At 41.6% G+C, this 14,167-nt stretch overlaps 1 protein-coding gene across 3 annotated transcripts in view; it reads right to left on the bottom strand.

Moving 5' to 3' along the window:
• BRINP3 (BMP/retinoic acid inducible neural specific 3) overlaps positions 1-14,167 on the bottom strand; it is a 195,421-nt gene that overhangs the window by 65,328 nt on the left and 115,926 nt on the right. For all 3 annotated transcript variants that reach the window (XM_064427756.1, XM_064427758.1, XM_064427757.1), the window contains one exon: positions 10,800-10,990. In XM_064427756.1, coding sequence (XP_064283826.1) covers positions 10,800-10,990 — 191 coding nt within the window. The remainder of the gene's footprint in view (positions 1-10,799; positions 10,991-14,167) is intronic.

Here is a 14,167-nt window from a genome sequence, read left to right as displayed (position 1 = left end):
TCTGAGGGCAACATTACCCAGGCTAACTGCTGAGCCCAGCTGGAAAATCCTTCACATCATCCTGATTCATGGGAACAGAAAGACCTATCAAATACCAAGACCTGTTCATTAAAACATACATGAATATGTCCTGCTATGGGTAGGAAGAAATATTTAGAATATAGAATATAGGATCTTGTCCAAGGGGTTTTATTCATTCCTTTCTTGTCCTCACATAGATGAGCCAATGGCAAGGGCAAAGAATGATGTATCATAAGGGCAGGTGCATTTCTTCCTTCAAAAAGACAGAAAAAGAGAGAGCCAGACTTCCTATGAGCACAAGAATCTAGGGAAGGAGGGAAGTTCAGAAGGAAAAAGAGGAAACCTATGAAAAGAAAGCAGCAGTTATTATCAGGACTGTGGAGCCCTGGGGAAGTGAAAGGACTTTCTTCTGCTTAGAATTGAAAGCAATTAAACCACCTGCAGGTTTTGCTTTGTTTCTATGCAGATGGCCATGTGAGGTAGGACATTCCTAGATATCCAGCTCCTTTCACAGTACTGTAGGTGAAAAACCTTTTGACAAGAGTTGTTTCCTCAATTAAAGGTCTTGCACATGTAAATATCTGGATTGAAGTCACATATGCCACTGTATGCCCTTTTGCTATCAGAATGTTTATCTTGTATGTATGCACAGTTATTTCTAAGCCATTGCACAGTGGTATCAGGGTAGAACTCTCAGGTCACACACTACAGACGTGACTTTGGGATATCTGCATGAAGGAAGGACAGATCCTCCCCAGGGTAAACCAACACCAGAGTAAGAAAAGAAGACCAACACATTTAATTTTTTATGCATGAAGGAACATGGGCTATTTATTTAATTATGGGCTCAGTATTCTTGTGAATGTTGTGTTTCAAACAGGGAATTGGAGTAGGAACAAACTCTACTTAAGTAGACTAAAACATGACAGGAAAAATATTTTAATGGTCCTCTACAAACCATTTTCTCTATTATCATCAAGGTTTTATCATGACCTAATTTTACACATCAAGAATTTCATGAAAAGCTGAAGAAAAAACATGGAATGATTATTCATTGGCCAGACTCTAGATACACTTGGAGAAGGTAAAATTAAATTTCCTTTACGTAAATTTACATATTATTTGGGAGACACCCATATCCTCCATTTGGTGGAATTATTATAAATGCTGGAAAACTAAGAACTATTATAACCATGACACAAAAGGGTCTTTTTATTATTTTTTTTTCCTTTTCATATTACTATCAATAAAATTCAAAGGAAGAACACCCAAAGCCCATGAAATATTAGCTATTCCCTGGGAATTAAAGGGTTAAAGTGGGCTATCCAGGGACAGATAATGAACAGCAGTTTGATAAATTGGGAAGATGGTAGTTGAGGCTGGCTTGTGGAAACCCTGATCTCAGTGAAACCAATATGAATGAGCAGAAACTTCCTTGACTCACTGTCATTTATTCCTTGCATAAGGTCAGAACCTCGCCATGAAAAATTAGAAGCATTTTTTTATTTTGCTCACTGGATTCTGCTACAAAGCCTGTAGAGCAGCTTCCAACCTTTCAGGCATTAAAGATCTGAAAATAATGATCACTCCATGCTGTAGAAAGTCTCCTGGATGAATAATGAAACCTTTCTTAAACCCAGCTCTGCTTCAGCCTGTAGAGGCGTTATATACATTATCTTGTGAGAGATTAAATTATAGTTTTGCTGTCAGACATGCAAATTCTGCTGGAGCTCCGTGAGAAGGTTTACAAGGTAAAAATAACAGTGAAGTGCAGAAGACAGCAATGATATAACTCTCAGTGCCACTTAGCTGTGAAGGATTCCCACACAAGGGGTAATTTTTCACACTAAATGAATAGATCAAAGGGGATGATTGCAGATTGAATCATAAACCATAATAACAAAACATGCAAAAATGTATTAGAGCCAAAAATTCTCTCGGAAAAATAATATGAAAACTGAAAACTTTCCACAGCCTTTTATCATTCTCTAAGCTGATTTGTTCTGATGCAGAGCCTCTATTGGTCTGAGATATTCTTCCTAATCTGACCTCTGTGCTCATACAAGCTGTTGATACATGCTATCTCCTATTTCTGAGAGCTCAGAGGCAGGGAAATGTTCTGTGAATTTTATAGTCCTTGCTTGACATTCTCTGACCTGCTGGCAAGCAGTAGCTGCCAATTAGAGGTGGAGGACAGGCAGAGTGCTGAAATTTCCCAACCCATACACAAGCCAGCCAGAATAAAGATCAAATTGAAATCTGCACAAACCTGAGTGCCTCCAAATTCCTGCCGGAATGCTCTGTCTAACTGCACTGTTCAATATGTTCACTGTGGAGCTCTCAATACTAAAACCCTTCTCCATCTTCTGGGTTTATTTACCTTAGTTTCACTTTTTTAAGGAGGGAAAAAAAAGAAACCAAGAGAGTATGGAACACTTAAGGAACTGTGGTGTGAATTGTTTATAGGTTTTTGACAACTGTGATGGCAAGTGTTGTGTGAGTGCTGTTAAGGTTTCTCTTTTACATATGTATATTTATAGCCTGCTCAAGGTTTGGCAGTCTTCATCTCCTTGGGTTTTTTTTACTCTTCTCTCTTGACTAAACTCATAACTAGAAAAGCCCTTCAATTTGTTTTGTTCTATCATGTAATATATTCTATCCTATTCTGTTGTTTGGGTATTTTTTATTAAGTGGAGAATAGTTACCCAAAATCTTTCCAAAATGCTTATCCAAGCATCTCTATTATGTGCCATTTTATTGTTCTGAAAGCATCTCACTCTGCACTGCCAACGAGCTGGAGATGCTGTAACTCCTTGCACTTGTGATCCTCTGCACACTCGGCTGCAAAGGTAACAGAGTGCAGGTGCTCCTGGAGGCTGCTCAGGGCTTAGGTTGGATTGGGGCTGTGTGTTCTGTTCCCATCTGTCAGAGGTGGGGCAGCTACCCTCTGTTCTTTGGGCAATTTTCCTTATCTCTCCCATAGCCAATCCTCCCTCCAGGAGATCTCTGCTGTCCATGGGCCATTAATTATTAATTATCTTCTGTTCATGGCCACTGAGTGTCCCTGCATGGCTGATCAAATTCCATCATCCCATGGGGAGATGCTCCACCCAGGGGAGGAGCCAAGCATTCCCACCTGGATACAATCTGAGCCTGGAACACCCCAGCAGCCTTTGCCCACTGCATTCCCAGAGGAGCAGCTTTCTCCTGCCCTGCATTGCCAGAGGGAGAGCAGGCCCATCTCCAGCAGCCCTGGAGCTTCAGAGGAAAACTCCCCCCTTGTGCAGGATCCCTGCTCCAGCAGAACCACAGCTGGCACTGCAGGAGGGCTGAGCCACCATGGGATGGGACTGTGCCACCACCCTGACACACAGGGTGCCAGGGCCTGTTCTGACTCTGACAGTGGTTTGGTTTTGGACTATTGCATTTGTATTTTTAATTTTCCTAGTAAAGAACTGTTATTCCCATTCCCATATCTTTGCCTGAGAGCCCCTTAATTTCAAAATTATAATAATTTGGAGGGAGGGTGTTTACACTTTCCATTTCAGTGGAGGCTCCTGCCTTCCTTAGCAGACACCTGTCTTTTCAAACCAAGACACTAAGACACATCTTTAAGGAGTGCCTGGTGCTGCAGCTGCTGTGATGGACTGTGGCACTGATGCTGTTAAGTGAGCACTGAGAGGGATCAGTGAAATGTTATTGCTCTGGCTTTGGAATCGCAGCATCCCAGAATGGTTGGGTGGAAGCCCATTCCATCCCCTGCCATGGACCTCCCACTATGCAAGGGTGCTCCAAGCCCCATCCAGCCTGGCCTTGGACACTTCCAGGGATCCAGGGGCAGCCACAGCTTCTCTGGGCACCTGGTGCCAGGGCCTGCCCACCCTCACAAACAGAAATTTCTTCCCAATATCCCATCTAACTCTGCCCTCCTTCAGCTTAAAGCCATTCTTCCTTCTCCCATCACTGCTTGTCCTTGTCAAAAGTTCCTCTCCAGCCTTCTTGAAAGCCTCCTGTAGATATTTTAGGTTCCCCCCACCATCCTTTCTCTCACCCTCTGAAATATTGAGGGCCAGATTCCCACAGGAATTGTGCTCAAGAACTGACCTCTATGTTACCTTTCATATAAAGCAGCCCTGGAGATTCAGTTTAATTAAAACTGAAGGAAATAAAGGTTTGGGGTTTTTTAATATCATCACTGTAAATTCTTCAATAAGATAGAAATAGATCCTTAACATTTCACTTGGTATATTCCTAAAATTAGTGAACAATCCATACATAGCAGACACAAGATGCCTTGCTATACCTGTGGTGAATTTAATCCAAGGATCTCCAACAGTTTCTGTGTAAAAAAAGTATAAAACCTCAGGTATTTCATTTTTATAGTGACACAAATACAAATCTCATCCTGTGCAGCAGAAGATGGTACAGAGACTTCTTAGTTACCTTTGGGTGATGCCCAAAGTCTAATTGCAGGTCCCAGTCCTCCTGGTAATATAAAATTATGACCGAAATTTAAAATTCATACTTAGCCATATTAAGAGCAAGCTGGGTTTGTGAAGCTCTTAATATTGAGTGAGATTTCTAAAGACACCTGAAAAAGTATTCAATTCTCACAGAAATTTCAGGGAATAAAAACATTCAAGATCCCAGTTCTTGTATATTTACTAACTTTTAACTCCCCCTTGGAAAAATGTCAAGCTTTGGTCTTGTCTGTATGAAGGCAGTCTGATCCCCCAGGGTAGTGGAGAACTTGGCATTTCACAATGATCCTGAACAACACCTGTCCTTGGAAATCTGTCCTGTGGCTTTTCCTTGACATTCCTCAACTATATCACCAAGCCTGCACAATGGGGAAACCACAAATTTTTTAAAAGGATCAATAATTCCTGGCTCTTAATTTTGTGGATTGTTGCAATTAAATTTTCATTTGTATTTTGTTTCTTTAACGAAATCAATAAAACCCTGCTATCACAGGACTTTCCAAAACAATGCTTCCAACTGTGATTTTATACTTTAAAGCTGTTGCTGGGCAATTTTTTTTTTCCCAGTGTTTGGTCCTTTACAAGGTTTAACTGCTGTAAAGTCTTAAATTCTACCCACAAACTGAATGGATAAAGTGAGGGCAAGAAGGGTTAGAGATCTGGATTTCAAAAGCTTCCCCAAAATTGGCTGTTTATACAAAACTGTGCAAACTGTTGAGATTTAGAACTTGCCAGAAATCTCACAAAAGCTAAAGGCTTTATAGTACTTCAGCATTTCTACTTTCGATTACAGCAATTACTTGAATTCACAGAAAAACAGATGCAAATAGGGGGTATAAAGGAAAAAAAATTGAACCAAGCAAGCTTTTTTCAGACCAAAAAAAAAAAGAAAACAGAAAAAAAAAGGTCTGTATTTCAGTCTGAGTTTTGAGTGAGAAATTAATTTCATTACACTTAAGTTTCCTCTCTAACAGCCCACCATGAGTCATTCACGGGTTAATTATAGATAATCAGAGATAGTTATCACCACAATAGAGCCCTGTTCTTTGTAATCTAAACTTCTCAGATAAAACCAAATGCTTAAATCTCTCATAGCAAAGAAAAAAAAAGTGGTTTGGGGAAAGTAAAAAGCAAATTGCACAATAAAATTTAATTGGAATTACAGGGCACGTTCTCAAGGATGTTTATTCTTTCTCACTCAGATGGAATAAATGGGCTGTAAATAGCTGTAAATAGCTGGTGGAAAATTCAATTTATGCATCTGTTCTTCTGTTGCCTCCTGTTCCTTTGTTGCCCTGTGGCTGTCCCAGAACTGTTTGGACTCTACAATAACGCCTCTGCTGTACTCACCTGGCCCAGCTCCCACAGAAGGAGGTGTATTCTGGGATGGAAGGCAATATCCTCCAAGAGACACCTATGGAACAGCCTCACTTCATTAATGGCAATGTTCTAACAAAACTGTGTTTATAATTTTGCAGAATGCAGTGAGACTATTCAGTAATATTTAATTTACCGTGCAGCCGAGGTGGTTTTTATGTGTTCTGCACAACTGTTTGGACTCATGGCAGAAGTTTGTTAGGGACAGTGCTGGAATTACAGCTTGTAGCAAACTGGAATAAATGGTCATCTGAGAGGAGCACGCTGCTGTGTCCTAGAACTGGGGCTCAGGAAGCAGGGTGAAATCCAGATGTGCAGAAATCCAGATGCTGCTGGCACACCCCTCTGCCACCCACCCACAACCACAAAAATCTCAAAATTGCTGCTAGGAAGGTGGCCACACCACCCGGGCCAGCTCAGCAGGGTCGTTCTGCCAGTGGGCAGTGACAGGACGTGGGGAAAAATGCTGCCTTTACCATCTGTAAAACAACCCTTTATCTGCATTCTGCTGCCTTTATCATCTGTGTTCTGCTGCCTTTATCTGCATTCTGCTCCCACAGCTGGGCAGGGTTTTATTAGACAAGAGCCCCATCACCCTAATAGGTTGTTAATAAGGAGAACCAACAGCAATCCGTGCAGCTGAAGAGAGGTTTTGGTAGGAAAATGCCTCTGAAATAAGCGTGCCAAGGAAGTGATGTTGGACGTGTCATATTTCAAACACAACAGGCTGTATGTTCATGTAAATGTTATGCAAATGAGACACAGCCCTCAGGCACCTGGTGAGCTTCCAGAGAGGCCCTGGAGGCTCCAAACTGTTGATTTAGCACATGAGCCTTAGCACTTGCACTGAAATGCTTGTGCTAAAATTATATTGAAAGAATGTATGTGTCAGGGACTTTGAAATATATTAAATATTGATACAAGCTATGGGCTCTTCCCATGGACATTTTGATTTCCAGTCAGAAAATGTTGCCACAGGATGATGTTAACTCTTTTAATGTGGAATATACAGTGCATGATTAATGCAAAGCCTCCATCAGCAGCAGCCTCAATGCTACTTTTAAGGAAAATTATGTCAAGGGTAGCAGGAGAAACAAAAAAAAATTGCAAGAAAGGACACAGAATTAATGTAGTCATTTGTTTAGAAGATACATCATGTGTGGATAGAAATTATCTCTTTTTTTTAGGAGAAAATATACAATTTTTTTCATAGAAATATAAAAAAAAAGAGGTGTGAGAGTGATGTGGTCTAACCTGAAAGGGATGCTTATATCAGTCCGGGGGAAAAAAGGAGGAACACATTGTCTTTGTAGGAGGTTGTGTGGTTTTGGAGGAAAGAAATTGTATTTGTAATCTCTCTTTTCAAATAATATTTTAGAGATGTCCCAGACATCAGGATAGCTGTTTCTGAGCACTGCAATCAGTAAACATGTAGGTGTGCAAGCAGCTGTGCTATTTTTTCCCAACTCCTGCTGCAGTTTCAGATTGCCCATCGTCACAGGAAATGTGACAAACAATAAGTCAAATAGCAAAGCAAATTATTCCTGTTCATTTAGAAGCCCCAACTTGAACTTGAGTGGCAGATTTCATCTGTGCACCAGAGTGCTCTGATTTAACTGCAAATGTCAGGGCTTTTGATTTGTGTTTTAAATCTTTTCTGTTCCATATTATATTTTTGTTTGGTAGGTTTATTCAGATATGCATTCCCAACAGGGTAGTTATGTTCTTTCTAGTAAGAGCACAAGTTATATGAAACATTTTTGATACTCTCAGCTCTCTCTTCCTAAAATATAAACACTTCTTGTTAGTGTGGTAGAGTCTAGAATACTGCATATGAAAAAGGCACCCAAAATTAATAAAAAATGACAGTATCAAATACTAACTAGGTCCCTGAACATGATTTTGTTGTTGTTGTTTCTAACTATTCAGCAATCAAAAATGATTGCTGGGAAAACTTCTAATATTACTTCAGAATTTTAGGGATTTCTCAACCTGTTGCAATGCCTTTATCCTGGATTTCTTTGATGCTGGTCAAAAGGGAGTTATGCCAAGCTGTGAGACCTTTCCTTGGGCTCCTTTGGCAAATCCATCCAAAAGAGGAAGGCTTTGAGCAGAGCTGTGATGAGCACACCAGACAGAGGAAGTGCTGGTGTTGGAAGTGATACAACTTTTAAAATTTTTAACTAACTGTGGACCAGGGGGTTGTTTGTTTTTGCCCAAGGGAAAGCAATTAAAGTTTCTTTTCAAAAGACTCTGTTGCCTGGTCGAGGCCTGGTGGTTTTATATCTACAGCCTGGGAGCAGCACATTAGCATTGAAGGCGAAGGGATCAATACCCACAGGAACCCAAATATTGAGAATTGTGTAATTTGGGACCAATGAGCTTCGAACCAATGAATTTCTCTGGGTTTTGTCTGTACAAGTATGTGAAAAGTCTAGTAAAGAGCCATGTGTGATGGAATTATTTACTCTGTAACATGTGGATTTCTGTTCCACATCCTGGCTAGAACATCCTGTCCAGAATTAAGTAATGCTTTAATTCTCCAGAATAAAATAATTCTTTAATTCTCTAACACTAAAAGTGATATTGCAGAGTTTTTGTTTTTCCCACAGTTTTGGTGACACTGGAACTTGAAGAGCTGCTCAGGAATCTGGTGTAACAAGCACTGGGGTCACTCCTCTCTGCAGCAGCACAGGAGGGGAGGCTCTGATGGATCCTGGTCCCCAAGTCCTTCAAGATGTCACTTCTCCCAAGCTAACCCTCAGGCTGGTCCAGCAGCTGTATGGAAAGTACTCTAACTCAGATGTCAGTATATATCTGATTGAAGATTAATGAATCATCTTCAAATGTGCTGCTTACACCCTGGATCTAAAACTTTACTTGATGGTTTTCCAATTTAAAAACAACAGTCTTTCAAAAACCTGTGCATATAGAACAAAAAAGAAAAAAAAAAATGCTTTCCTTGGCTGATTTCAACAGAAACAGTTTTTTTGTTCAATTAAGTGTTCTGACAGTGGAAATTTGTCATGCAAATGTTCCCAGCCTCTCAATGAAAGCAGTGGAAGAAGCCAGGGTTTCATTTATCAGCGCTGGTGCATCTGATGTGAGAACCATTTCCTGGAGGCTCCTGCCACCAATCAACCAAATCAGATTTGCTGGTGGACTAACACTTGGTTTGTGTCCACCTCAACAGGAGGCTGGAGAGAAAGCTTTCATTTGTAGTGGCTATAGAAATCTTGGGACATACAGAATGCTACTCTGTAAATTGTAGGTGGGCAGGGTTGAATTTTGCACTGTGACACAAATTTTCTTAAAAATATTTCAGTGGCTAGAAAGGGCAGATTTCTTTCAGGCAATGTTTTGTCTCTACATTTCTGTGTTCTGTCACTTGAGCTACCATTGGTTGCAGTCACCAATTATCTTCACATGGAAGGATTTTTTGCATGTGGAGGGGGCCCGGTTTTAAGGGTTGCTGTACATTTACATAATAAAGTCAGGTTATGAATGTAAGTCACATCTGAGGGATGGGTGATACCATGGAATTCAACCATTAAGGTTGAAAAGACCTCCAAGAACATCAAGCTTCAAACCAATCTGTCAACTTACCCACATCTCATCCACTCACTTCTTGACACCTCCAAGGATGGGGACTCCACCACTGCCCTGCAGAGCCCCTTCCAATGCCTCACCACGCTTGAAGGGAAGGAAGTGTTCCTAAAATCCATCCTGAACCCACCCTGGAACAACCTGAGGCTGTTTCCCCTTGTCCATCACTAGCTGCCTGGAAGAAGGCTCCAATCCCACCTTGCCACAACCTCCCAATCCAGTCCCTCCTCCAAGAGCAGGTGATGAAATGGGCAGCCTCAACCAAACCCTGGGTTTGTTCTGCTGCATTCAGCTCAACTCTGGCACCAGCAGATGACCAGCCCTGAGCTGGGCTGAGCTGAGCTGCCATGCCACCATTCCAGCATGGATGGGACTTTGGGAATATCCTCCAGAGACCAGCAGCCAAACTGAACATGTGCCGTGGAGCCACAAATTCTGGTTGTATTCTTCTCCCAGTAAAGGCACTTCCAAGGAAGTACATTTATGTTTGCTTGAGTAACAGCTAAGGCAGTTGGGAATTGCATCAGGTTTCAGGTGTCTTTAATGAAGATCCTGGTTACCAGTAGAAGGATCCCATGAGCAGAAAGGATTTGAAATCACATCTTACAGCAAGAGCTTCATAACTACTGCACATTCAACTGCAAGTTACAATTTTCTTTGCCCCTCAAAGCTGGAAATAACCTAGGAGAGGATATTTCAAATGAGTAACATAACACTAGAGATCTCCTCAGTGGGACAATTGTTGCTTTGTGTCCTACCTGGGCCACTGATCTTGGCCAAACATCCTCCAGTGCTAGGAGTGAGCTGCAGCAGTCAGCACAGAGGGTGTTTTTACTGACAAACTGTGCTAGAACTACTTCCTAACAGAAAATAATAATAGATCTCCTTAAAACTGTAGAGACAAACTGTTCAAAAAGTCATTAAAAAAAAAAAATCAAGTGCAATGACTATATCTTAAATAAATAAATAAATAAATCTTTTTTTAAAAGGAAGAAAAAGAAGTGTGAGAAATATAAATCTGTCTGTAAATGTTGTTACTGATCACACATGTCCATGAGGTTGTCCCAATGACCAAACACTTCTATAAACACTTCTGTACCAATCAAATGTGTACCATTCATCACTAATATCTCTAGCACATCTTTAGACCCTCTGCCAGGCTAGCACCTCCCTCATAAATCAAACTCCTTTATTTGGGTAAAAACAGAGAATAACATGGATTATTTTGCTAACAATTTCCAATCAGACCACCCTTCCTGAGGGGCTGGTGAAGCTGGGATCTCCCCTGGAGCCGTGTCCTGGGGCTGTCCCTACCTTGATGGCGGTGGAGGCGATCTGGATGTGGTGCAGCCGGCGCAGGGTGCTGTCCCTGTCGATGAAGTAGGAGGCTGCCAGCTGGTGCAGGGTCTCCAGGGTCACCACAGAGCTGTTGGCGCTGGGGTCGCTCCCTTCTGACCTCTTGCTCAGCTTCCGTTTGTCCACAAAAATTGTGAGTGACTCCTCTCCTGGGCAGGGAAAGAGAAGCCCCAGCAGGCATCAGCCATGTGCAACACTACAGAGAGATTTTGTAGACGTTCAACTTGAAGAACATACAAAATATGTTTATTTTCAAGGTCACTTCATACATTAGTTCAGTGGTGTTCTATGTTGGCATAAAAGAAAATGAAACCAGTGTAATATTTGAGATGTTTGTTTGTTTCCTCCTCTCATATCTGATTTTAGAAGAAAGGCACCTTGTTACACCTTGTTATGAGCAGCCATGTGCTTTCTAATCGATTCAGCAGTGCCTGAAATCTGATGGAACAGTTGTCTTGAACCAAGTTTCTGTAACTGAAAAATGTGGGGGTTTCAGAAAGTTGGTGTCTTTCCAAAAGAAAATAGAAGCTCCGGCACCTTGTGTTGTGGATTTCTCACTTCCTATCTCTTTGTAGAGACGTGGATAAATACTGTTGAATTCAGAAATTTTAATTTCTGTAAGAGTATTGAAATCCAAAAATCTGACTTGCTTAACTGAGTGAGTTCTTAGGAACATTTTCACACCTCCTGATACTGTCAAATTTTCCATGTTTATCATCTAGTTCATGGATATATTCTCCTGTGTGCCAGGCTAAGCAAGAATTCATTCATTTAGTAAAGTGTTTAGGCAAAACTCTTTACATCACAAAACAAATTGGAAAAGCAATTTCTGGACCCAGTATTTTCATCTGTGCAATTTATGTCCAAAATAAATTGGACAGAAGTAAATTTCCTCACTCTCAGAGAGTGTGTTTGGTAATCTGCATCCTTCAGTATTTAGCTCAACAATTGATTAATAATCTCATTATACCTGGATTTTAGGTGCTGAACAACTCCACTGAGTGCCTTTTCCTAGTTCCTGGAAAGGAAGTTACCCTGCTAAGGTCTGACTTGCCACTTGTGCTACTTTCACTGCTCACCCATCTGCTGCAGTGGCACTGTGCCTGTGCAGAGGACGCCAACTTCAGATGGGATTATGTGCCAAAAAGTAATAGCTGTAGGATAAAAATCTAGGATGAGAACATGACATCATCTTCAAAGGGAGCTAATCTGGGTGGTGAGAAATGCTAAGTGAGGAACGTGTGCCTTTGTGCAGGAGATCACCTCTGCTGGCAAATTTTGACCCACAAAATTTGTCTTTGGTTAACGCGAGCACACTCCTTGCTCCCCAATGTACACAACGTGTTTCCCAATGTCTCAGAAATTCAGAGGACAGTCAAGCCCTTCAGACCTTACAGAGGCAAAACTGGCATTATACAAGAGCTTTTTTTATCTAATTAGATCTTCAGGGCTTGTCCAGAATATTCCTTTTGTCCTGGGAGGGACAGGTGGCTGTTCCAGCTGGAGCTTACCTCAGTCTCCAGCACTACATTTATGCTTCTCCTCCTACAGTTTCCTAATGGGTCATTATTTTGTGCATGAAGTCGTCAATGCAGAGATTAATTGCCTGAAGCTCCAAAGAACCAGGAATTAACACAGCCTCCTTAAGTACCAGGATTTTCCCACCCAATTATTTAATCTTTCTGCTGTAATATGTGGACAAAGGTTCACAGCTGCCGTGAGGAGGGAACTGGGAAAGCACAGCAAACTCTAATGACCTGTTCCCTGAGAGAAATCTGCCATCAGAACATGCTCTGGGTTCCAGCTTTGCTGGCATTCAATGTGCCCATGAAATAAAACCTGACTTGTCACAGCCTGCCACGTGACTCCAGCCAGGAGGAAAGATGTTTCTGGGATCAAAAGCAATGGAGTGGGCTGAGGTTTGAGCCAGTGCATTTGGGCTTTGTGCAGCTGTTTGTGGAGCTGCAAAGACATGGTTTAGGACAGATTTTAGGAAGGAATTGTTCCCTATGAGGGTGGGGAGGCCCTGGCACAGGGTGCCCAGAGAAGCTGTGGCTGCCCCTGGATCCCTGGAAGTGTCCAAGGCCAGGTTGGATGGGGCTTGGAACAACCCAGTCCAAGGATGCCTTCCAACCCAGACCATCCCATGGTTCTGTGGTATCAGAGAAGACAACATCAGAACTCAGAGAGTGAATATTGTGCCAGTGAGCAGTTCAGGCTACACAGATTAGGTGCAAAATTTTCCTAGGAACTTTCCCTCCATGTTTTCTCCTTTTCCAGAAGTCTGAGGTTGTTTATTTAGATTGAAGTGGCTTTTGCAAGGTCAACCACCTTTCCACTAAAAATATAATGAATTGTAAGGGGAAAGAAAGAAAGGACTTAAAGCTGCAGAAAAATCCCTGGTAAATATCAATTTTTTGAGGTTCTTTGTGTTTCATTATCACAAATTATATTATTATTTAAGCAGAGTTTGTTGAGTTTTGTTCACATAAAAAAAAATCTCAGGCATTTTCCCATTCCCTGCTCTCCAGGAGCAGACAGCAGAACTGCAACAAAAACTCCCATTTCAAAAACAAACAAACCTTGAAAAAGGACAGGGCTGTGTGTTGTGATGTTTTACTTTGATTAGAATATCTCAGAAAAACAATGTTTGGACCACGTCAGAGTTATCACATCATCCTATTTGCTTCATCGTGCTTGACCCTACGCTTTCCATGGCAGTGGCTGCTGGGTGTGTTCTGGCAGGCAAGATCCTTTGCACCCCCAGCCCTGCAGGCTCTGTCTCTGATGCCTCAGGTTTTAGCTTTTATATTTTTCAGACTCTGAACTGCTGAAGTGTGTAGTTCTGAGCTTCATATCAAGGGATAGTAGCTTCACAGAGTAGGGAGACAAAACAATTCCTTCTCCAGCTGGGGACCAAGGACAAATGATCCAAATCTCAGGCTCAATACAGAAACAATGTGGGCTGAAGAGAGAAAAACAAGAAGGATGGGACTGCATGGGCTAAAGCTGTAACTGGACAATTAACTCCAATATGCAAATGGAGCAGAACTTACAAAAGTGAGAGACCTCGTGAGTGGTTGTGCATTTTGTGATCATTTTGGTTCATCTTGGGTGTAGCCCTGTCTGGGTTCTTGTAGTGCCCATGGTGGATCCATTGAGGCTTTTAATAAATCCCTACTTCATTATTTAAATCCATCTAGCCTCTGTTCTAGGTCAGCCTTCACAAGGCATCATCCCCATGCCCTGACAGATATGTTTGGGTTTTCATTCTTTGTTAGCAGACTGAAATGGCTTTGAATGCTTTCGTGGCATCTCACACAAGA

This window comes from Passer domesticus, chromosome 7 (genome assembly GCF_036417665.1).
Source record: "Passer domesticus isolate bPasDom1 chromosome 7, bPasDom1.hap1, whole genome shotgun sequence".
Taxonomy (NCBI): Eukaryota; Metazoa; Chordata; class Aves; order Passeriformes; family Passeridae; genus Passer; species Passer domesticus.
Note: the sequence above shows the minus strand (reverse complement) of the source record. Positions and strands in the feature narration are given on the sequence as shown.